The 24,823-nt window shown below is 39.5% G+C and overlaps 1 protein-coding gene across 3 annotated transcripts in view; it reads left to right on the top strand.

Moving 5' to 3' along the window:
• Positions 1 to 24,823, top strand: part of Slc4a4 (solute carrier family 4 member 4) — a 412,005-nt gene that overhangs the window by 364,931 nt on the left and 22,251 nt on the right. For all 3 annotated transcript variants that reach the window (XM_087908890.1, XM_048425042.3, XM_087908891.1), the window contains 4 exons: positions 6,637 to 6,750; positions 8,661 to 8,822; positions 18,947 to 19,125; positions 20,447 to 20,519. In XM_087908890.1, coding sequence (XP_087765016.1) covers positions 6,637 to 6,750; positions 8,661 to 8,822; positions 18,947 to 19,125; positions 20,447 to 20,519 — 528 coding nt within the window. The remainder of the gene's footprint in view (positions 1 to 6,636; positions 6,751 to 8,660; positions 8,823 to 18,946; positions 19,126 to 20,446; positions 20,520 to 24,823) is intronic.

The raw sequence follows: 24,823 nt of genomic DNA, 5'->3' as shown, positions 1-24,823 counted from the left end.
AGGGAGGGGTAATGCAAATTAAAGTGCCCTGCCAGAGATGTTTAGTGAGGTTTAGCAACATGAATAGGGTTGCTGTTTATTTTCTATAAATTTTAAGAGCTATAATTCTTACATTTGTTAAAATTTGTCATTTCAGCAGCTTCCCTCTCCCATGTTATAATAGTGCCATATTTAACAAGATGGCCGTTGTCCAGGAATTCTACCAAAATCAATATATGCTCACAAATACATATTACTCTGATATAGTTGTATGCATGCTATAAATACATTATATATACATAATACTGCATATATGTGTATATGCATATTTATAGTATTTATTAGTTTCTTATAGTTATCTAATTGCCTTATTTATTACCAAATTATCTTATTAAAATTACCAAATCATCTTAAGAGATTACCACAAATATGGTAGCTTAGAAAAACAAAACATTGGATCTAAGAGGCAGATCTAGAGGTTCAAATTAAAAGTGTGAACTTGGTCCCACTCGACTGAAAATCAAGGCATGAGACTGTGTCCCTCTGGAGGTCCTAGGGGACAATGGATTTCCTGCTTCTTTCTAAGCTTTGCCTGCAGTCATTGGTGCTTGGTCCCCTTCATTCACCCTCAAGGCCAGTAGTGGCTGCTTAGACCTTCTCAGACTTTTTCTCTTTGATTCACATTGTATAGCCCAGACTGACTCACATTGTGGCCCAGGTTGGCCTGAACTTGGTATTTATCTAGACTTGTCCCAAATTCATGGTAATCCGTGACAGAGATACCGAAGGCAGACAGATGTGAAGCAGAGAAACCATGTAAGAAGCTATAGTTACCTCAGGGGAGGTAATGTACCACAGTTTCAGGTGTGAGTTCAAGGAAATTGTTAATGGGTTGAGAGGGTATTTCTTTTATCCTGCCTGAACAGTAGGGTACATCAAGCGTCCATCTGTTAAGATGGAGAATATTGTGAAAGAAGGCTTGGGCATCAATGTCAGGCAGGCTGGGCTTGAGAGGATGAACTATGGGAGGTTAAGCATTTGATTTTCTTGACATAATTTTGAGATAGCTCTAGCAAGTACTTCCAAGTGGCAGTATGAGATGGAAAGATGGTTCTGGACTAAGGAAATCTGTTTTTCAATACGTGGTTGAAGAAAATCATAATGGGAAGAATCTGAATAGAAAACAAAGCATGAAGAGATGGAAGGAATTGAGAAGAACCCAGCAAACAAGCCTGGATGCACCCAGTAGAAGACTGGGAAGTCTACTAAACTTGATTTCTCAAATGCCTGCAGAGTATCATAGCACCCCTAGATCAAACCACGATAGCTGTGAAACTGACCTTGGTTGTCCGGGCTGTTGCCGTGTGAGTACTCTGCTCTTGGATGGAGCTCCAGATCACTTAGAAATCTGTGTTTGCTTTCTGCCCATGTAGTGCTGGCTTTATGTTACTGAAAGAGATACTTCTGAGAATAAATATTAATGTCATGTTTAAAGGGTGATGCATTTATGTAGCATCTGTATGAAATATGAGAATCAAAATGGAGCAAGAAATAGAGTAGCTTGCTAAGCCACACAAAAGGACAGTTTTAGGAGATTTGGCTATTTTATATTCTTTTGAATGTTTTCAGAGGTAGCAAATTGTTTTCCCTTTGACTATGGATTTAACTTTTTACATTATCCAAAGTCATTTGTATGTTGTGTAGAGTGAAATTGGTAAATCAATATTACATTCTGGCTGGTAATTTGGTGTTATGTCCCCAAAGCCTTACATTTTTATATGCACATTGACAGAACAATTCTGCCCATAGTAATTTATTCCAAGTAAATAGCACCAGGTGTTTGCAAATATTTCTTAATGATACTGTTCACTGTAGAGAAGTTGGGAGCAATCTAAACAGTAGGATATTGGAAAAAATGACTTTTGTTATCCCTTCAGCATAATACTCTGACATCATTAATGTCACTGTTATGGAAAATATCAAATGATATGGGAAAAACTGCGAGGGGCACACAAAACAGAATGTGAGCTGAGGATGATAGTACGTGCCTGTGATCTTAGCACTTGGGAGACTGGGGCAGGGGGATCATGTCTTGAGGCAAACCTGAAATGGCATAGTGACACTTTATCTCAAAGAAAACCCAAAACATTGGAATATCGAAGATTATATGTTCACATACTTTTTGAATAGACTTCTATACAGTATAAAGATGTGTTTTATATGTTTCAGATATTAGAACATATTTCTGTATATGGGAATTGGGAAATACTTTTTTTTCTTATTTTTCCTAAATACTCTACAAAGACCACATATCACGTTTTGAAGTGGGAAAAATTTTTTTAAAAAATTTAAATAAGGAAGAGTCATGGATATTTGAGACAAATATCTGATGGTTAATATGTATAATCCAGCAAACATCTATCCACTTTAATCATAAAATCATAAAAAGAATTTTAAAATGGTCTGGAAAAATAGCAACACCATTGAAATAATTATATAATTTCCCAAGAGAATAGCTGGGAGACAATACTGATTTGGATTTGAAATTCTAGGAATTTTTTTTTATGTGGGTAGAGGCATATTTTACACTGAGTTATTTAGCCCAATGTGGTAGTGCATACCTTTAATTCCAGTACTAGGAAGGCAGAGGCAGGTGAATCTCAATAAGTTTGAGGCCACCCTGGTCTATAGAGTAAGTTCCAGGACAGTCAGAGATATGTAGATATTTGTCTCAAAAAAAAAAAGAAAGAAAGAAAAAGAAAGAAGAAAGAGGAGGTATGATCTCCATAGCAAAGTGATCATTTTTGTAGGGAGGCTGCTAGTTAGTCTCCGGCTGCTTAGACCTGAAATAATCACACAGACTGTATTAATTAAGTCACTGCTTGTCCCATTAGCTCTAGCTTCTTATTGGCTAACTCTTATAGTAATTTAACCCATTTCTATTGATTTGTATACCGCCATGTGGCTGTGGCTTACTCAGTAAAGTTCCCAGCGTCCATCTCCATGGCTTCTCTCTAACTCTGCCTTCCTCCTCCCATGCTATAGACCAAACCAGTTTCTTTATTGATTAACCAATAAAAGCAAGATGTAGACAGAAGGACTTTCTACACCAGATCATAGTTTCATAGTTCAACAAGTTTTAGAAAATATTGTATGTCTCATATTTAAAATATAGTTGAAAATAATATCCTACATAGATAAAGACCTTAAGTAGTTTCTGAGCATTTTTGAGGGAGTGTTCTCTGATGGTAGTTTCTGTCTTGTGCCCTGATGTCTCCTGAGTATAAAGACCCAAATGGCCCATACTTTTTTTGAACCTGATAGAGGAAGAGTTTCTTCTGCCATGGTTCAGGGATACAGGCCCCCCACAATTGGAAAGGCATGATTGCTGGGTCATCTATGTCTCTGGCTGCAGGACCATGCAATTGTGCCTTCCCTAATGGTGACTAACCAGAATCGGGACCAAGTTCTCACCTCCAAAGGTCCTCCACAGAGTTCCACCCCTGTTAGACAGGCTTCACATCTTCCTAAACAGTGCTATCAGCTGGGAATCAGGCGAAAAATACATTAGCCTATGAGAGGCATTTGAGTTCCAAAGCATAACCAGGGCCAAGTTAGAAACTCCACAAGTAAACTCAGCGATGACATCCAGTTTGCCATGCTAGGTTGGTGGGGTAGTCAACTTCCAAAAGACCCAAGATACTGTCCCTCCTTTGCTGAGTGCCAGAAAAGACCACAGTGCAGCAGGCTCCCAAAGATGGACATGTAGATCGTATGGGAACTTGGACCATAGAATTGCAGACTAATTTCATTAGCATCCCTTCTCTATTACAGAAAAAGAAGTAAACTATTTTAAAATAACCATTCCCATCTCTTTGAATAATGTATAGATACTTGAGTTGTTTGGTTAGATTTTTGTGGGAGGGGTTTGGGGAAATAAAAAAATATTAGTAAGAACTACTGGACTTGAGTGAATTTTGGACTTATGATTATAGGGATTTGTGGTCTTCTGGAACAAAGAGGTGATTGTAACATCCTATCATGTTACTGAAATTGCTTCCTAGTACCAACCTAGGACCAGACTATCCCAAACTGCTGTTGTCAACACCACTTGCATAAAGCTTAACTGATGAGTTTTATCCAGTATAGAGGCCCTGGGAAACACCAAATCCTAGGTATTTGCAATCAAAGTAGTCTCTGTGTAGCAGTTCCATACGATTTCTGAATTTTGAATTCTTTGTTTCTTAGAATTAAAGATCCATCTCAGAGACTTCTTGGCACTAGATAATCTAATTATTTGAGTATCCTTAGAATCAAGAGGCCTTGTAGAACATAAAATAATAATAACTTATTCAGAGATTATGTTGAGTTCTCTCATGGTTAATCATATTTAGTTCTGATAAAGAAAACCAATGTGAAGTTGGTAGTATTATTCTGACTCCCTTTTGCAGATGACACAATTAAAACCAATAAGGCTGTGTATTTATATTGTGAATAATGATACTGAGAGTCCCATCCATCTCATCTACCTATAGCAACTGTGATCATAACTCTTATCCTATGTTTCCCTTATTTGATTTCTGTCACCTGCCTGATTTTGACATTATTGTATGTAACTGAAGTGAACTCATACCTGATAGTAGGTCTTTTCTTCCATGGTGCATACTTCTTGAGCAAACTAAAGCTAGCAGAATCTGATGAAGAATTTCCAGCCAAAAGAAGCATCTTTGGACCCACTGTTAGTTAGTTCCATAGCCCCTGATACCTGATAAAGTCTAAGAACTAAGCCCTGAGCTCCTTCAAACATGCTGCATCGTCTTGTAATTTCCATTCCTTGCTTCAGCCCCTATTGAGCACACAGAGATCCTTACTTCAGCTCCTACTGAACACATGGAGACAGTTTTTGAGAACCATGTGCTTCCTCAGCCCCTCTGTGTCATGCAGCAGCATCAGAAAATGGACCATTTGCCTTGTTCAACTTGATGTTGAAGTCAACCCCAGTTCTACATAGGAGCAAGATTTTTGGTTAAAACATGGCTTGGGGATTCAAGAAGACATGGATTATGTCTGTTTTACTCACTAAGATGTTCTTATCACCAAGTAAAATATTAAGAAACGAGTAATTCTTAATGAACAATTAATGAGACATGTAACTGTGTGATTGCCCATGAGAAACTCTGTTGTCTGTTCTAGTTAAGCTGTTAGGCCCCTAGTAGTGCCTCTAGTAACTACAGAGGTACCCTAGTACAACCAAAGAGTCCTGTGCTCCTCTTAATGACTTGTAAGTAGTCATTTTGCACCTCTTCATGGAAAAGCACGGGGTTTAATGCTCAGACCTTGTACTGGCTAGAGGAGACACTTAGGACATTGGATGACCAAATAATGGTGATCACACTTTCACAATTGTTGACAGAGGTTTCTGTCCTGCCTGGTCCCACAGCCATTCGGTCCCAAAGAAACACACAGAGGTCTACATTAAATATAAACTGGTTGGCCTAGTAGCTCGGGCTTCTTATTATCCTTTATAACTTACATTAGCCCATAATTCTTGTCTATGTTAGCCACATGGCTTGGTACCTTTCGTGGCAAGACAGTCACATCTTGCTTCCTCTGTATCTGGGTGATGGCTGCAGACTCACCTTTCCTCTTAGCAGAATTCTCCTCTTCTCATCACCCCACCTCTACTTCCTGCATGGTCGCCCCACCTATACTTCTAGCCTAGCTACTGGCCGATCAACGTTTTATCAAACAAGTACAAGAAACAAATCTTTACATGGTAAAACCATTGTCCCATATCAAGGAGTGTTCCAGCAGTAGCCCAAAAAGGGATGCTCTCTTAGACAAAGCCTATGCAATCTTCAGTTCCTATATACCAACTCTGGACATTACTGTGAATCGTGATAACTGATTGTGATCATGAGTTAGAACTTGTAATCTCCTGAAAGATTTGTACCATTCTCAGGGTACTTAATGGGATTTCTATTTGTGGTGGTTTGAATAATAATGGACTCCATAGGTTCATATGTTTGAATACTTAGTCACCAGGAAATGAAACTGTTTAAAAGGATTCTAAGGACTAGGAGGTGTGAACTTGTGGACAAAGGTGTGGCATTATTGGAGGAAGCATATAACTGGAGGTGAGCTTTGAGGTTTCAAAAGCCCATGCCAAGCTCAGTCCCTTTATTTCTGCCTACCAATCAGGATATAGATCTCTCAGATACTTCTCTACAACCGTGACTGCCTGGGTGCTACAGTGATAATAATAGACTAGCCTTTGAAACTATAAGCAAACCCCGAGTAAATAAATGCCTTCTTTTACACCAGTTGCCTTGATCATGGTGTCTCTTCTCAGCAATAGAAGACTGACTGAGACACTATTGTTTTATTTATTACTTATAGCACTGCTTTCCAGATAAACCAAGTTCTGGTTCATTGTGGAATATCTGCCTAGATTTTATTCTTGTACAGATGTCTCTCATGCTGCACATAGGACAAAGGATATATCCTGATTGAGTGATCTCTCCTATGTCTGGCCAGAGGATCATTTGTTGACAGATTGTTAGTAAATATCACGTTCTCTTTCACTTCAAACATATGAACTGCCACGTTTATCTAGTACTAAATAATTCTCTGGGTTTTTTTTTATTATTTTTCCAGGCAAGAAAACTGATCAGTGACTTTGCCATTATCTTGTCTATACTTATATTCTGTGTAATAGACGCCCTAGTAGGTGTGGACACTCCAAAACTAATTGTGCCAAGCGAGTTCAAGGTAAGTGAATCTCTCTCTTTTGCTTCTTCCTCACACCCTTTGGCTTTTTCCCTTTTCTCCTAATGTAGTTTATTGTGAATTTACTTCGGTTAGTTTTGCATAATTAGCCCTTCCGCTTCAAAGTGATCCTTTCTAGGCTCATTTATAGTTAGTCTAGTTTCTTCACTAAAATTAAATGCCACTGTTAGGATCAAATTCAGACTTTGTACGTTACTGAATTTTATTTTAAAATAGCATATAGCATGAAGTAATTCTGCCTTATATGTTTTAGAATATTTCAGATACTCTTATAGAACCAATTGGCCTGATTTGTATAGCAGCTCTGAGAAGTGCACACTTCTGTTTTATAAACCGCGTGCTCACAAACACTAAGCAAAGCGTCCATCACATCTTAAGTAGTGGGGGGAAGCTGTGAAGGTAGAATTCAAGCCTTCATGTTCTAACTTGAAAGTCTTTTCCTCCTACCTGCCAGGAACACTTACGAAGTTTGTTACAAAGAGGACAGAAGAATTATGTATTTTCTGGAGTTACTGTGTGTGTATGTGTATAGTGTGTGTGTGTGTGTGTGGTGTGTATATGATGTATGTGTGTAATATATAAAATTTACATGTCAGTTGTTCATAGTTATATTTCTATGTAGTTTTCCATTTCACAATTATAACCTATTTTCTAGAACAATCCTTAGTCTGTTTTCTCCACTGCTGATACAATAATGTCAAACATTATTAAGCTGATGACAGTTTTATATAACTAGCTAATGAGAAAGGGATATGCACATGTACACACATACATAACAGTAGAGAATATCTTTGGCATAATATCATGTTCACTAGCAAACATAAATTCTAGTTAATATAATAAGTAATGCATTTACTCCAGTATTTTCTAAATGTTTGCTTGGAGCCAGACTCTATCCTGGGGGGGGGGGATGGTCAAAGTGCTTTAATAAGCAAGATGAAATGTCTTAATGTCTTGTCCCACAAGCTCACAATGTGTGGTACAGGTAGCATGAAGATGGTTTTTGTTTCGATGATGGAGTTTTGAGTAAGAGTAGAGGGAACATGCATTCAGGGTTTGTGTTTATGCCTAAAAGCCTGGTACTCAGGAGACTGAAGCAGGAGAATTGCTGTAAGTTCAAAGCCAGTCAGTGTTACATAGGTAATTCCCGGCCATCTTTGACTGTAGAATAAGACCCTGTGTAAAAAAAAAAAAAAAGGGGGGGAGTGGGAAGAAAGGAAGGAAGGAAAGAAGGAGAAACAAATTTATAAGTAGTGTTAAATTTATATTTATATGCTTTTCTTAAAGTAGGAAATAGCAGAGCTTTTGCTTTCTGTAGCAGGCATATATGATCTACTGAAAGTAGAAAAATGGCAATTTTTCAGGTTTTCTGAAACAGTTCTAGGGGTGTAATCACTTCTAGATAATTTTCGCTTGTAAAATAAGAGTTCCAAGTGTTTCAGTTAGTTCAGTTTTACCATGTAAAGTGGCCTTGTATATTATGAAGCCAATTATTTGGCAAAGGTAGAAACAACTTCTGTTCAGTGCTAAAACTCAGAATTTGTGGTGGCTTTGTAGTTTTATTACCTTTTTATAGGATATTACATTTGGGGTTTTCTTCTGTGTCCTTAATGTTAGAATTTTCTGTTTTCCATCTGATGCCATACCTCATCTAGTTTCATGTATTCACAATGCCAGCCTCTGCTTTCCCAATAGCCCATCTTTTTCATTTTCTTTCCTTTAGCGATCGCCTTCAAAATAACACCTTTTGGGAAGATTTCTGTTAAATGATCTTTTCCTCCAGATTATAGCTGTTTCTACTTTTTAATATGTTGACCCTCCAAATCCTGAATAGTTTTTAACCATGTAGCACATATGAACATTGTTCTGAAAAAGTTTCTCTTTGCTTTCAGCCAACAAGTCCTCACCGGGGTTGGTTTGTCCCGCCATTTGGAGGGAACCCCTGGTGGGTGTGCCTTGCCGCTGCTATCCCGGCTCTGTTAGTCACCATTCTGATTTTCATGGACCAGCAAATCACAGCTGTGATTGTGAACAGGAAAGAACACAAGCTCAAGGTAAGCGTCTATGAAAATGGGGATCTCTGCCTTCTGCTGTCTTCTTCATTCTTGATAGTATCTACTGATTCAAAACCAAGTGAGCTTTATTGAGAGTTCTCTGATAATGAGAACTCATCAAAGATCCGTTTGTTGGCAAGGTCCTTGGTGCAATAGCTCAGGACACACTCTCTTCAATATAAGGAATACGTTTCAACTAGTATTTCTGTCACTGTTGCGGAAAGGGTGTATGCAACAGTCGCCCCACTTCTGATTTGGGTGTGGTAACCATCGTCATGAAGACGTGGTAATCAAAGATTTAATTAAGGCTCCTGCTCTCTGTTAAATAAACTTAGTATCTTTTTCCTTTCCAAGAACTTTATAGGAACTAGGAAGTGGGTAGCTAGGTAAATAGAGTGCTTATCTACATTGTAAGGTCCTAGGTTCCTTTCCCACTACTGTACACACTAAAAAGTTGATTGCCTCTGTTTGTGGGTTTAATGTGATGATTTGAAACATGTAGACAGTCTATAATGACCACGTCAGATCAGAGTAGTTGACATTTCCATCTCTTTTATCACATCAATCTTAGTGCTGGAGAATGAGCAAAGATTTATTGTTAAAGATTTTTTTCAGATGCGCAGTTATAAGCTATTGGTAAGTCTTCATACCCCCACCCCTTTCCTTAAAAGATTCATCTTAGAATCTGTAAAGATCATAAAGAATGGAGAAAAGTTTTTATTCTTATTTTTTTAAGTTTGCAAACATTAGTTGAGTGACATTGTCATAGGCCCAAAGAATGTTTCAGTGGTATAGGATATCTTTCAAGAGAGCTGCCTAAATTGTTACTATATTAGATAAATTTTATCCATATCTGATGATATTTTATGTCACTTTAGGTCACAAATAATTTCAAAAATACCATGTAGGGGATGAGAGAGGAATAATAAAAGTAAAAAGGATTAAAATTTAATGGTTACTGACCATGAATCAGGTCATTTTCTAAACACTTCATATAATATATTAACTCATTACCTTTTCAGAATCTTTTTTAATATAAGAGAAACATGAAAATGTATTAGAATCATACCCAGAAGCAGGAAAGTACATTGTGCAGAATAAATCTAGCAAAGGATTGGCAGAAGGGAAAATCCAGAGAGAATAAGAGCATTTGAGTATAGAAACACACCAGGCAGATACATAAACCCGAGAGATGATAAGCTGTCTACTTAGAACTACAGATGAGGGTGAGGGAGAAGTAAATCCCATAACTCATAAAACTGGGAATAGAAGAGAATTGAAGAATTCTGGAAAGAGGAGCTGTTTCCATTTTGAAGGTTTCGGGGGGAAAGAAAGCAGTGATGAACTCTACAGTATGTGAATCATTCCTGATGTGGTCTGGGAAGGTGGGGGTCAGGACTCTCAGTGAAAGCCTAGCCTGTGCGGTTGTTGACTTCCTTGGCACAGAGGGTCACCGCAAGGAAATCTTCCTGCACAGTTGCTGAAGTCCTAAGGAAGATAGTGATATGGGATGCAGTGATTTCCTGGCGTATTCAGCGAGGTAGAAGGGTAGAATGAAGACTGGCCTGTATTTCAATGGAAGGAAAATACGAAAGCATGAGAATTACTGGGGTATTCTCAACGAATGCTGGAGGTCAGAAAGCAGAATTTAATAGAACAAAATCTTGAGGTGGTCACTGATATGAAATACTGCACTGATTTTGAACTATCAGTGGGGAAACAGTGGTATATTCAGTTGGAAACTCCCATTAACATAACTGTATATGCATTGTACACCATGGATCAATAAGGTGCCACATTTTCAATGTGAAGACTGTTGTTTAACTACTAATGTGTGTATGCCTTGCTTCCACAACAGAACTGCCACCCGTTTGCCAAGCCTTTAATGAAGGCTTTACAGTGTCCAATTCCAAGTTTCCTAATCTGTTAATTCTATGAGCAAATAATTAAGGAGTACAATGGAGGAAAATTCTTTCTTGCCTTCTTGTTTTGATTTATATTTATATATGTGTGCCTGTGAGAGTGTTCATCACATGTGTGTGGGTGCCTGTGGAGGTCAAAAGAGAGCACGGGATTCTTAGAGCTGAAATTACAGGCAGTTCGGGACCACTTGATAGGGTTCTAGGAACTGAACGTGGGTCCACTGGAAGAGGAGGATGAGAGGCTCATAACCAGTGAGCTATCTCTCCAGATCCTCAAAACTTGTTTGTAAAATCTGATATTACCAAAGTTCATTAAATTCTTCTCTGCCCAAGCCATTCATTTATCATAGGTTGGGAGCAGAAGCAAGGGGTTGGCATGTTTCTTTGTGTGGTTGCTTCCCATGGAGAACATTGAAAAATTATTAAAATATTGTTGTATGAAAAACTCTACAACTGAATTTTATAACAAGACTATCACAAGAGTTTAAGTACGATTGACTAGAAACAAGTGAAATATTTGTTTATTAGCTAGACTTTATTAATTTTTATTAATGTCCTTAAGGCATCTTGGCAAAAATATTATCAGAGATCACATGTAAATACAGACGAGTTCTAATCTTTGATACCCACTACATACAATCATTTGATTAATAGCATTAATTTTTATGGTGTAAAATACATCACAGTTATCCTCAGCCATGCAGCAAGTTAGATGTCAGCCTTGACTTCAAAAGTCAAGTAAAGAATTTATCTTATTCTAGAGGAGCTTTTATTTGCTTTAGGAAGGCATTTGATCATGTTACTAACAGGAGAAAAATCATTTTTGCTTATCCTTAGAAAAATCTATTTATTACTATTGAAAGTTTCAGACACATAAAAAGTAAATACAATGGTAGAGTAGTCCCAGATATTCCTTTATTATCAACTTGTGGCCAGTACTGTGTCACTTGAGCTCCATCTTCTTCTCTGTATGATACTTTAAAGGAAGTCTGGACGGCTTGCTGCATTCCCATAAATAATATATGGCATGAATTTCCAAAGGGAAGATTTCTTCAGAACATCGCTACTGTTTGCAAGTCTGAAAATACGAACAAAATCACTACCCTCCGAGTTTGCAGTAAATATTATTTCCAAAGGTTTTATAAATATAGCAAACTAGAAGTTGTTGTGTGTGAATGCATGGGCTCCTCATCTGTGTGAAGGCGCTCATACAAGCCAGTGGGCAACCTTGGCTGCATTGTGCCCACCTTGTTTTTTGAGACGGAGTCTATTATTTGCCTAAATTCACCCAGCAAGGGTAGACTGGCTAGTTAAGATGCCCCCGGGATCAGTTGTCTGCCTCCACAATACTTGAATGCCATCATGCCTTCTTCATGTGGGCTCTAGATTTCAACTCAGGTCCCCATTCTTGTATAACAGGAGTGTTGCCAGCCCAATATAATAAACTTTAACCATATAGATTGTTTGTTTAAATCTGTATTCAAATGGCATTTGCACATTTGTCATTTTAAAACATTTATAAACTTTTAGTTTATAGATCCCCCCCGATCCTCTATTTTTCTTTCCTTTCAGTTTTTTTCAGAACAATAAGGTTGTTTGTTGCTCTTTCAATAACAGCATTTTGCCATTAACAAGCCATTGAACACCTTAGTGTGCCTTTTAAAGCAACAACAGAAATGGGCTGTTACTAGCTTTTATTCCATGGATTCCCTGGTTCTGTAGGGCAGTTCTTGCTTGAAGTCTCTCTTGGAATTGAAGTTAAATAGTATTGAATGGTGTCCCCTAAAATCTTAATGGTGCTGGTTGTCCATGGTTACTTCTTCACTCGTGTAACTGACTTATATGTTCAATGCATTGTTTTTCCATAAATTGTGTGCTTACTCTGTGTCCATTTACCTCCATGCAGCATGTAGACATGTGTGTGTGTGTGTACATATGTGTGTGTGTCATACTACCCCACTCACCTTATAGCATCTTAGCCTCCAGGGCTTTTCTATAAGGCTTGAACTTCTCAGCATAGTATTTATATTTGTTCCATGGCAGCTGATTTCCATGAGTTAAGTGCAAGATGGTAAAAAAAAAAAGAAAGAAAGAAAAGAAAAGAAAAGAAAAACCAAAAATTTCCTGGTTACACCTGGGGCTGTCAGCTTTGCTTCCTGACCTGACCATAATCAGTTAACAAAAGAAGTCATGGCCACTCCTATGGAGAGGTGGAGCAAATCCATCTTCGAATGTAGAATGGCAAAGCCGTGTTAAAAACAAAAACAGCAGAACATTGCATGGGGGATATTTCCCAGCAATTTTTATAAAATAAATTCTTAAAAATACCAATCTTTATTAGTGATTGCTTCCCCCATAGGGTCATATACTGTGCTCTATGGTCTTCAGCATTTTCTTTAAATGGTCACTGGCTTCAGAAACTTGGGAAGATACAGAATTTATATTATAAGTAGACAATTTGTGATATGTGATATATATATATATTATATATATAATTTATCTGCATATCCATCCATCTCTCTGTCTGTGTCCATTCATCCCTTAGTATATGCATGCAGATGCACACTCACAGGGGAGGAAAGGGCAAAAGAGTAAAGCACCAACCACTTTAAACTGTTTTTAGCTTGGGCTTTTCCAAGCCACATAGGTAATGTGAATTCCAGTCACAAAGTCAACTGCAGGTTTATGCTTCAGAATGTCCTCGGAGATTCTTTTTCATCCAGCAGGATGCTCATTGGCAGGACTGGGAGAAGCCTGACCCCCCATTGACTGTTTAGTATTGGGAGGGGTCTGAGTGTTGGTTTGGTTTACGGGAAGGCTAAATAGAGACGTGAACTAATGCATTTTTAATCTGAAAATATTGGAAACCCACTTTAAATTTTAATCTGTCACCGGCAAAATTTGGCTGGGTACATTTGGAGATACATTCTATTATTTTAATGCTCGTCACATTTTCTTATTGATAATTTAGAATTAAATGCATTTAGGATTGATACCCTATACAAGGATTTTATTTCCCTAGACCTCATAGGAAACATTAGAAACTGGAGAATGTGTTTGCCTTTAAAATGGGATATGAGTATACAAAAAAAATGAGTTTCTGCCCCTTATAGAATTGTTTCCTTGAAACTGCTCTTTCTCATGATGATGGTAATGGTGTGGGTGCCAGTCACTTGCCACAAATCCAACACCACCGGTTGACATTTCATCGTAAATCAAAGGCTTTGCACTCTGGAAATGGTTTTGTTCCTATTCTGCTGGGCAATGAGAGCTGTGGAATACCCAAATTGGACATTCTGCCTGAAACTGTAAAAGACGCTAAATGCTCTGAACTCGATTCAGAAGAAAAACCTGAGGCAACAATAGCAGTAAAGGCACTGTCGTGTTGAAAGCAGCGTGCTTGGGATGGTGTTTGCTTTGGTTCTGTGTCAAGTGACTCTGGCTGGCTGTCCCGCTGAAATGACATCCACCTCTCCACTGTGCTGAACAACCCCACACTGAGCTGGCAACACCAAGAGTCGTGGCTGTTTGGGGCCATGTTGGCTGGTTACGCCCTTCATCCCACCTGCAGAGTACTCAAAAGCAAGCCGAGTTCATCACGGTCAGGCTGCAGCAGAGCCAGCTTCAGACTGCAAAACCAGAGCGATGTCTCCCCACAATGGTGACTTCAAGAGCTGTGTGTCGGAGGCAGAAATCATTCAGAAGCATTATCTACAGAAAGATTTTTCTAGAGAATAATCCTGGCAGTCACTTTCTGTTACATACGTTGTGGTGAAACCTTTTAAATATGATATTTTCATGGTTTGTTTTTAATTTAAAAAAAATCAACTTCCAAACTTTACCTAGCTATATATCCTTCGTTTCTGTTCTTGTTATCATAATCTTGAATCTAGTACTCTTATTTCAAGCTCGATTTTTGTAGTAATTCGGCCAGTGAAGCATCATTACCCACCTCCCTTGCTTCTTCAAACACATTTGTTTTTAAAGTGGAGTTCTTACACATTAGTCCTATGTCTAAAGAGCCTTGGCTGTCTAAGCTTTCGCCTCTTGACTCTCTGTTTATCCCAGCCTGACATACTTTGTTACAAGTGCCAGCCAATGCTCTGCTTAAACGGTTGTGGTTTCTCGATTCTCACAGTTCTCCTGCTGCCGTGGGCTGGAAGATCAATTCCTCACTCCTCAGTCATCGCTGCTCATCAAAAGTGGCTCCATCCTCAAAGCATTTCTAAATATAAAATCCCCCAGTGTCTCCTTCCTTCACCCCAATGTAATTCTTATTGCACTTGCTTTTTGTTTTTTTTCTTAGTGATTTATATTACTTTGTGCCAGTGGTCACATGACAGCTCACACAGTGCTTGGTGCAATTACTTCATCCCTACTTCTCAGCCAAAATAGTTTCAGAGTAAGCCCCATGGTTTATTCCTCTTGCAGCTCTTCTGTGGCCCACAATTCCATGGTAGCCTCAATAAACACACGTAACTGAAATACTTTATTATCTTGGTCACGTAGTTCCCAGGTTTCTGACATCATGTGTGAGCTAAGAACCGAAGAACGTGCATGTCATCCCCACTCCCTCCCAATGGCTGCTTACATGGTCTGCAGCCATGTTTAGATGAGACACCCTGAAACACTTCATCTTCTTTGTTTTTAGCATCTTTTCCAAACTCACGTGAATTTCTATGTAGAGTCCATTTAAATTTCCATGTCAGGCTGAGCCCTCTCATCCATCTCATCTGCTACCTCTCGGTGGGAAATTCTTAGCGCCCCAAATCCTGTGAGCTCCTAGCATGATGAGCACTTGCCCCTGTCTGTGTTTTCTTTCCAGTTCTTTCTCTCTTGTCATCCTTGTACCACACCGAAGCGTTAGGCCTCTCGTCCCTTTCTCTCTGTTCTATTTTGATTTATGTGGACTTAGTCTTCAATGATTTTTTTGTTCTTTTGTATTAGCGAGGGAAATGCAGTTTCCAAGAGACAATTTCTGTTTCGTGCTGAAAATACTTTGCCATTTTAGAAGCTGGAGTCTCCTTTGGGTTTACAGTCATGAAGTCAAGGACATTTTTAGATTGCTTCTTATATACCGAACACTTGTGCTAGATGCTGAAGGCAAAACTGTTTTAATATCTGGTCTCTTCCTGGAAGGAAGGGTCAAGGTTAGAGCTCACTCACCTGACTTTGTGCCTTGGACCAGATTGCTTGTTAGTGTGCTTTTCTCCAGCTAGCCACCTGCATTCTCCGTAAGAGTTGCTTTTGTCTTACTCATTGTTTAATTAAGCATGGGGCCTAGTAGAGGATAAGTCTTTAGTAAATGTGTATTCAATAATAGTTTGCCATACAGAAGCCCCAGTGTGAGAAGGAGCCTGTTGTATCAAGAGGCAGAGAGCAGGCCAACAGGTCTAGTGACTCCAGTTGAGGTCAAAGGGACTGGGATCAGATCACACAACACAAGTTCTGTCAGCTTCAGCGTCCATGCCAGTTGGAGCAATGCTGTTAGCAGTGACTCTTCTATGTCCGGACAGCCATTTGTCAGTATATCTGGGCTCTGTCCAGGGTAGCCAGTTGGACCTCTTCTTTCAAATTGCGATACTCAAAAACGTCTCTAGACACTGCCAGACACTGGCCAGTGTATGGAGAAGCTAATAGTTGTAGAAATAAAAATGTCCATGCGTATCCTTACAGATGGTTTTATTCTGTTTAGTTTTCATTATTATTGTATTTTAAGTGAAAACTGGAAGCCATCGAACAGTTTTGATCAGGAAAGTGTCACGTATTGATTAATATGTTTAAAGATTATTTGAAGAGAGCCCGTAGTGAAGGGGCAGGGGTAGCATCCTGTGATAAAGACGCCCTGGGGAGCAGAAGGATGCTGGTTCGTGCGGAGGAAACGGGGATTTGAGTTGAGACTCAACTTGATGGACTTTCACATATGTTAAGTTGGGCAAAGAATACAAGTTTGAAGAATTGCATTTGAAACCCTCACACTAAAGAGGGTTGGGAGAATTGGGCGAAATGAGGCTGCTATATAATCCAAGAGAATCTAGAAAACACAGTAGCAAAGAGAGACGGTAAGGAGCAGATAAGTTTTATGATATTTTTGAATATTCCTATTTCCTGTTCTTCCAGTTTTTAGATAAGGGGTGGCAGTATTGGCACATTATTTGATTTCCATTCAAACTGAGCCTTTCAAATGCTTCTAGCTAAGGCGTGCCTTTGGGAGACCCTTGTTTCTCTGAGCTGATTGTGAGTATGGCTTCTCTAATGCAAGTGTTGGCTTTAAACAGTTTATGGCAGTAGCTTGGGGCAAAGTTTTTACCATCTTTTCAATATTGTACCTCTAGATTTTAGTGTATGCAGGACATTGATGTAGTAATTGTGAACATTAGTATGTTTTGCATGTTGATATTCAATAAAATAAATTCACTGGGCTTTTTAAATGGACACTGGTAGGGGAAGGCAATTCTCAATGGACAGAGTCCAACCACCTCAGTCTTCATAACCACAACCTCCTAAACAAACTGTGGCATCTGCCCCTTAGCAGGCCCTGCTGGCCTTGCCCCTATTCAATCTGTTCATAACACGGTAGCCACAGTGCTTAGATCATAGCAGTCAGATCACTCTGCTGCTGAAAGTCCTCCAACGGTATCCCATCTTATGCCCGATGCAAACCAGATATTCTGACTCCTCTTGGGCCTTACTACCAAGTAAGATGCTTTCAAAATGTATGTTGTTTAATGCTGTCCCACACAGAAGGAAGGAAGCTGCTCGAGAGCAGGGTTCTTCTTGTTTGTTCACAGACGTGTCAGCAGTAGCCAGAATCGTGCCTGGTACTAGGGTGTTGAGAAAATGAATGATTGAGATCTTAACTATATCATGATGCTTTCTTCTTTGGTCATTATAGAATACGTTTATGTCACCCCACCCAATATATACCTTCTTTTCCTCTGCCTTACTCCACTTTCAGTTCACATAATTATGTATTCCTGTAGCAAGATGATTCTATACATGTATATTAACGTTTGTCTCTTGAGCAAATGTCTTTTTGACTTTTTTGAGACCATGCCTCAACTGTACCAGCTCTCTTGCCTGCTGTGCATTCTCTGGGAATATGGACCTTGTGTGCAAGCCGTGGCTAAACTCTTCGCGATTCTGTTGGAGGAGAGCGGTGTTCTGACAGACTGTAACAGGATCCCAATGATAACACGCTCTGGGTTGGTGGTGTAAAGCACATCCCCACTCTCCGGAGTTAGCCTCCCTATTCTCTTGGATCAGCCATGGTCTGACTCTTGGTACCGCTCCCCTCATGCTGTGAGGATGGGCAGCTCTAGTTTCCTCAGCTCCACAGGGGGATGAGCCTTTGATTTCTTCATAAATAGAGCAGAGAAATATAACCACAGAAAAACACTGGGGACATGAAGAACAGTATTTATTTAGTGAGTAAAGGAGCTAGACCTTTCGTTGCGTTGTCTGCCCATCCAGTCAGTAAATGTTATTGTGACCACAGGGTGATCTGTTTTGATTAAGGGAGTATTCTTTACTTTGACGATGGTGCCTAGTAAGCGGTTAAATGGCTATACTCAGACTATGAGAAGTGAGAGGTGGTTAGCTACACGCCATCTCAGGATTGTGTAGGATATCTTCGTATATACATAGTAGCATCATAAGTAGCATTCTGCTGAGGACTGTCCCACAGAGAGGATAGTCTGTTGCTTTGTAAGCACTGGTCATGATACCTTGACAGTTGCTACCACACCAGCCATCACCTCCCTCAATGAGCACATATCATGTCCCGTGTCTCAGCTACACCCTTGTTAGTTGCTACCAGGTCCTTTGCTGTAGTTCCTTCACTGAATGGTCCCAGGAACTCTCCAGGTAAGGCTCCCATCTTCATTCTGGGGAGTTACCAAATTGGATGCAGAAAGGTTAATTTATAGTGAGTAGATACCAAGTGAAGTGGACATATGTCTAAATTAATCATTCAGAATTGTAATAGAGCAGTATCTGTGCAGGTGCTGGGGGAGATGGCTTTGTGTTTAACACTGGAGGAGTATCATGAGCAAGAAGTCCCTCCTCAAAGGGCTCCCTTATGAGAGATATTGTTCAGAAGCCGAACAAGGTTCTTTTGTTAGCCATAATTCCAGTGCCTGGCTACATCTAGAGGACAAGTTCGGGTAATCTCTGTACGTGTGCTGTGACTTCTTTCTGCAGAAGGGAGCTGGGTACCACCTGGACCTGTTCTGGGTCGCCGTCCTCATGGTGGTGTGCTCCTTCATGGCTCTTCCCTGGTATGTGGCTGCTACTGTCATCTCTATTGCTCACATCGACAGTCTGAAGATGGAGACAGAGACTTCTGCACCTGGAGAACAACCCAAGTTTCTCGGAGTGAGGTGTGTTGTCACAGGGTCATGGCCCCCTAAAGCCCATGGGTACACATCTATGTGTCAATCATGTGGAGGTGGCCACTGTCTGGGGATGAGGCAGATGGTGGTTGTCAATCATGTGGAGGTGGATACTGTCTGGGGATGAGACGGATGGTGGTAGTTAATTTAAGTAAATTATCTTCTCCAGAAAGGATCTTTTTTTTTTTTAATGGTTTTTGGTTTTTGGTTTTTTGAGACTGGGTGTCTCTGTGTAACCCTGACCCTGGCTGTCCTGGAACTTGCTCTGTAGACCAAACTGTCCTTAAACTCAGAGATCAAACTGCTTCTGCCTCCCGAGTACTGGGATTAAAGGTATATGTCATTACCACCAGTAAGAAAGGACTCTTTAATAAAAAAAAAAAAAAAGATAATCGCTTTTAGTTTGCTTCTTATAGTATGTAAATTTTCTTGATTTCTATCATCTTAAATGATGCATCTTAAGAATATAAGTGATTTATTGTCTTTAATATGCAACTGAGTGCTACAGAAGTGCTGGAAATCAGTCATGTGTAGAACTCAGAACCCTTAAGTATGTCATGATTTCTAGTATTCTATGAAGGAGTCAGGAAGTCTCATTTCCCAGCCAATTTCTATTCCCAAAAGAACTTGAGAAAGTATAACCTTCAAATATTAAATCAGAGTTCTTGTGAGCATTAGTAGTAGAAGGCCTTTGTACACCATGAGTGTTTTGTTTTTGTTTTGTTTTGTTTTTTGTAGTAAGCTTTGCTCCCAAGAGCTAGGGTGCATAGCTCACACAACAGAGCCATCATTTCCCACGCCCCAACAGTGGGTGATTCTTTCTTGGGGGTTAGAGGGTGTTGAATGTGTATCACATTTGTTAAAAAGTACTTCTGTTGTTGCAGATTTGGAAACTAGACTGTTGCGATTTATTGCACTCATGAAATTTCTCTGAGCTGTTTGTTAATTAGAATGTGGGACAATGTAATATCTGTCTCCCATGAAAGAAGGTATAATTACACAACAGCACAAGTTGTCTGAAAAATAAGGGCTTCAAAGAAGCCAGTAATTGATGGACCAAGAGCAAGCGATTTTTCTTTCTTGGTTCTGAAAGGAGCAAAAGCATTAGAAGAATCACTTTTTTTCTTCATGAGTTCAATAGTTTCAAGATTTTTTTTAAGTTAACACTTATGTTGAATTCATAGAATATTCTTGAGATCTGAAATACATTCTAGCAATATCGTTGATGCTTTAGCCCAACACTGATTTGGTCTTTTCTGAAGGTCTATGAAAACTGGAATTAGATTGACGATCTTTGATTTTGTTTCAGAGAACAAAGAGTCACTGGAACCCTTGTGTTTATTCTGACTGGCCTGTCCGTCTTCATGGCTCCCATCTTGAAGGTAAAAACATAAAACATGTTCCTCTTCCCCTTTCCTAGAACACTCACTAACAACCGGACACACAAGTGTGAAATGCTTACAAGATTTCATAGGACATGGAAGCAGGGGTCCATTAGAAAAAGGACTTTAAAAATATCTGCCTTGGTTTCCCCTTCCACCCGTGCATTCCTTCCTTTGCTGTTATTTTTGTGGTCTGACATCAGCAATATTGAAATATAGAAGGGCAGTGCCATATGTGTCCATCTTACTGGTCTTGCTCCCTGCCCAGCACATGCTTTTTATTCCCTTTGTCTTTGACCCCGCTCTCCACTTGCTTGTCCCCAAGTCCTGCCCCTTCCCAGACCCCCACAGAACGCTAGTGATCACTCTGAATTTCTTTCCACTCTTTTGAATTATGACCACATTTCTGTTTTCCTTGAGTCAGAAGGTCTGTTAGTCCTGAAAGGGAGAAGAGAATAAAATGACTGATTTATAATTGGAAAACTTCAGAAATGAACTTTTGAAGAATCATGGCATGATAGAATATTTAGAAGGTTGGAAATCAACCTTGGGCCAATTGATGGGGTGGGCATCTGTGTAGACAGAGCAACACACATACAATGACCCCATTTGGAAAAAGAACTAGAGAAGAAAATTGACGTTTCTACTCATGAAGCTTCCTGTCATTACAATCCAAGCTAGCTTCTCTCTCTTTTTTCTATTATAAAACAACATCCCAAACCAATGAGCAGTAATTCGCATCTTATACTTAGTGCCACTGTGACTTTGCCCAGACCTAACAACCGTGAGCAGCCACTGTTAACAATAGCTTACCATGTTTCAAACTGAAACATTTTATTTTTAAACAGCTTAGCCTTTTAAGACTTTGGGACACTGATTTGGCTGCACACATAATGTAGAGAGAGGACATGACTCTAAACACTTCAAGGGATGTTCAGGTGTGACAGTGAGCAGCAAAGCTTTCTCCAGCTTTCTCCTTCTCTCAGATTTGCAAGTTTCTGTCAGTGGCCACTCAGGGAGTTTTAGTGGAGGGAGCTACAGCTTCTGAGTCTGGAGACCAACTTTGCCTTTCAAGTACTAGGCTCGTGCATACATTTGGTGGGAAATAATTAGTAAATAGTTAAAATAATTGGTTATCCACCATTTACCCTTGGTTTCCATAGTTTCCCTTTCCTGGTTAACTTCTGAACAGGGTCACAAAGGATTATGTATGTCAGGTGACCCACACAGGAACTGGGTTAAAAATGGTGTCAGAGAATTATTTCTGGCCTGTGTTGCATAGAGACAGGAAAATCCATGGTCAGTTCTACAAATGCAAGGAGGTGGATCTAAAGGTTTAGTGCAGTGGTTCCCAGCCTGTGGGTTGTAGCCCCTTTGGAGTTGAATGATTCTTTCACAGGGGTCACCTAAGACAATTGGAAAACACAGATATTTATGCTATGATTAATAATAAAGGCAAACTTACAGTCATGAAGTAGTAATGAAATAATTTTATTATTGGGGGTCACCGTGAGAAACTGCATTAAAGGTTCACAGCATTAGGAAGGCTATGAACCACTGGGTTAATAATTTGAATCGTTGTACCTTCTGCCAGGGACTTCAGCTGTTTCTGTTCCCCTGGCAGGTCCTAGCATATAATGCTGGCGGAAGTACGTTTACCTCATGCAATGAGATCACATTTGGAGGGGACACTGGGCAGCTGAGACCCTGTAGTGTGGGAAGGAAGCACCAATGCCCCGCAGCTGGGCTCATCGAGTACACTGCCACAGTGCAGCCTTGCTTCTCTGGCATCTCCTAGAAATGAAGTTTCTACGGAGTGGCAGCAAGCAGAAATCCTTCCAGTTTTCAAATTTGCTCACCATCACCCAGCCCTCCATTTTGTCTTACATTTGATTTGCTGTCATTAGTACAGTATAACATCTTCCTGCTTCAGAAAAGGCAGTTGTACTTAAAACTCCCGTGTTTGTGTTACAGAATATTTGGTTTTATTCATGGGGAACCTTCCAGTAGGTGTGTATGTGTTGAAGAACACGGGTCAAAGAATCCCAGACTAACTCCAAGATGCACCAATTATATTTTTCTTTATTATAAGGGACAAACTCACGAAACAGGAATGAGAAGTCCAACCTCAGCTGTGTAGTGTGGGAACCACAAAGGATGAGGGGCAGCGGTTTTCTCCAAGTACCCAAAAGCTCACATCCTAACCTGGTCCAACCTCTTAAAGATCATTGGCTGACAGAGATTCCCCAACAGCTCCCCCTTTTGTTTAATAAGAGAGTTCCAAACCCAATACAAACTATATACACTAGGAACAAATATCAAGTATAAAATTAGGATTGCAACCAGCACATACAATATTAAGCAAGAACACATGCTAAATGTTCTAATAAATATTCTATCCTAAAGAATCTAAGTCTTGCATTGGAAATGGCTTGACTAAATCATAAGAGGAAGATAACTATGACTATCTGATCGTCAATCCCATCAAATGCCTGAGAAGGGAAATAGTATTACTTGAGTAGGCAAGACATGCAATCAAGCAGCTTCAAAATGTAAAGTATATACAGAGACACTGACTGCCTGAGCAATCACCCACAATGTCATTTGCAATGTTGAAGCAACCAACTTTGGCTAAGGCCTAGCATAACTGACAGGCCATCTTTAGAGGCAGGAAATTTTTCAGAACCATCTTACCCTGTCTTGACAAGGTTTGGCAGTCTTTTTCCTTGTGTCCTGCTTATACACCATATACTTTGTCAGTGGTCAAGGCATGGGCAGTTCCTTGCCCAAAGGTCAGTTGTGCCAAGAAGAAAACAAGCTCCAAGTGGAGTATCTTTGGTGTTTAACATTCTCTCAGCAATAGATTGGTACTGTCAGGAGCATTAGTGTCTCACATCAACAGAACCCTAAGTTATTTAAATGCCATGTTCTACAGATCCTTGAAGTGGTTGAAGATTACCTATCTAGGCAGAATACAATCTGTGTATCTAAAGAACCTAATTAATCTGACTATGTGTATAACAAACATGAGTGACTATTGACTTATAATGCTTAATACTTTTATAACTTAAAGAATAAGACTTCATATTAGAATATTAAACAATATTTAAACAACTGTGCAGTAAAGGAGAACAATGACCTCAAAATATAAACTATGTGTAAGTACCTTGATCAGAGGTAGGAATATATATTGCAATATGATAAATATATCCTAAATTTGTATTAATATACAAAAGGTCTTAAACAGTGATAGAAACATGTATGCATACAATCTGACAAAATAACTTTGCATAGGTGTACAAATATTGTAAACAGAAAAAACAAATATAATTTGAATTTGTATCAATATACAAGAAACTATACCAATGTAAATTGTTCATAAATAATAGTTCACAAGTATTTACTTTATTACTCACTATTAGTATTATTATTATTAATGTGAATAAATTCACACTAAATTGCCTATTAAGATTCCCCATGGTTCCGAAGGGGCACACAAAACAAAAACTGTTTAAACTATTAGCTTTAGAAAGACTGACAAAACTCATAGTAACAGGTCTCTTCGTACCCAAGTAAAGCTGCAGAGAAGTTGAAACTGAACCTTTTTATTCCATACGCATTTGAAGCACCTTAGTATGTACAGGAAGAGGTCAGAACTCATTAAGAAGAGACAGGGAGTTCCAGGAAGCCAAGAGCTGAACTTGCACTTCCCTTTGGCCATGCTGGCCAGCCCATGCCTTGACTTGCCTTACTGGGCTGCTGGTATCCTCGTTGTGACTGTTTCTGTCTGGTGACTTTGATTCATCTGAAAAGTCTTTGTCTCCATTAGTGAAAAAAGTAATTGAACACACATTATTCCTTTTTATTTTTTTCTGGATTTTTCGACACTGTTTCTCTGTATAGCCTTGACTGTCCTGGAACTCACTCTGTGAACTAGGCTGGCCTGGAACTCATAGATCCTCCTGCCTGTGCTTCCTGAGTGCTGGGATGTAAGGTGTGCACCACCACTGCCCAGCTTCAGCACATTTTTCAGCCAGCGTTTTCCCCAATGTAGGAAATGAAATTGTTTTGCCAATCTAACTCATGATAGACTATGGAACCCCTGATGTTAAAGCAGCAAGGGCGAAGACTTTCCTCCTCGCTTGAGTAAGTTGACATCTCCTGATAAGGATGGCTCTTTCAGATCACGTGCCCTTCTCAGCCCTGACAAGTTCTGTGCAAGTATCAGAGGTGCCTCGTTAGCATTTACAGAGTCAATACCGGAAGAAGCAGATGTTAAGGGCACAGTTTAACTAAAACGTAAG

This window comes from Myodes glareolus, chromosome 8 (genome assembly GCF_982192425.1).
Source record: "Myodes glareolus chromosome 8, mMyoGla1.1, whole genome shotgun sequence".
Lineage (NCBI taxonomy): Eukaryota > Metazoa > Chordata > Mammalia > Rodentia > Cricetidae > Myodes > Myodes glareolus.
This window is presented reverse-complemented; position numbering and strand designations above follow the sequence as displayed.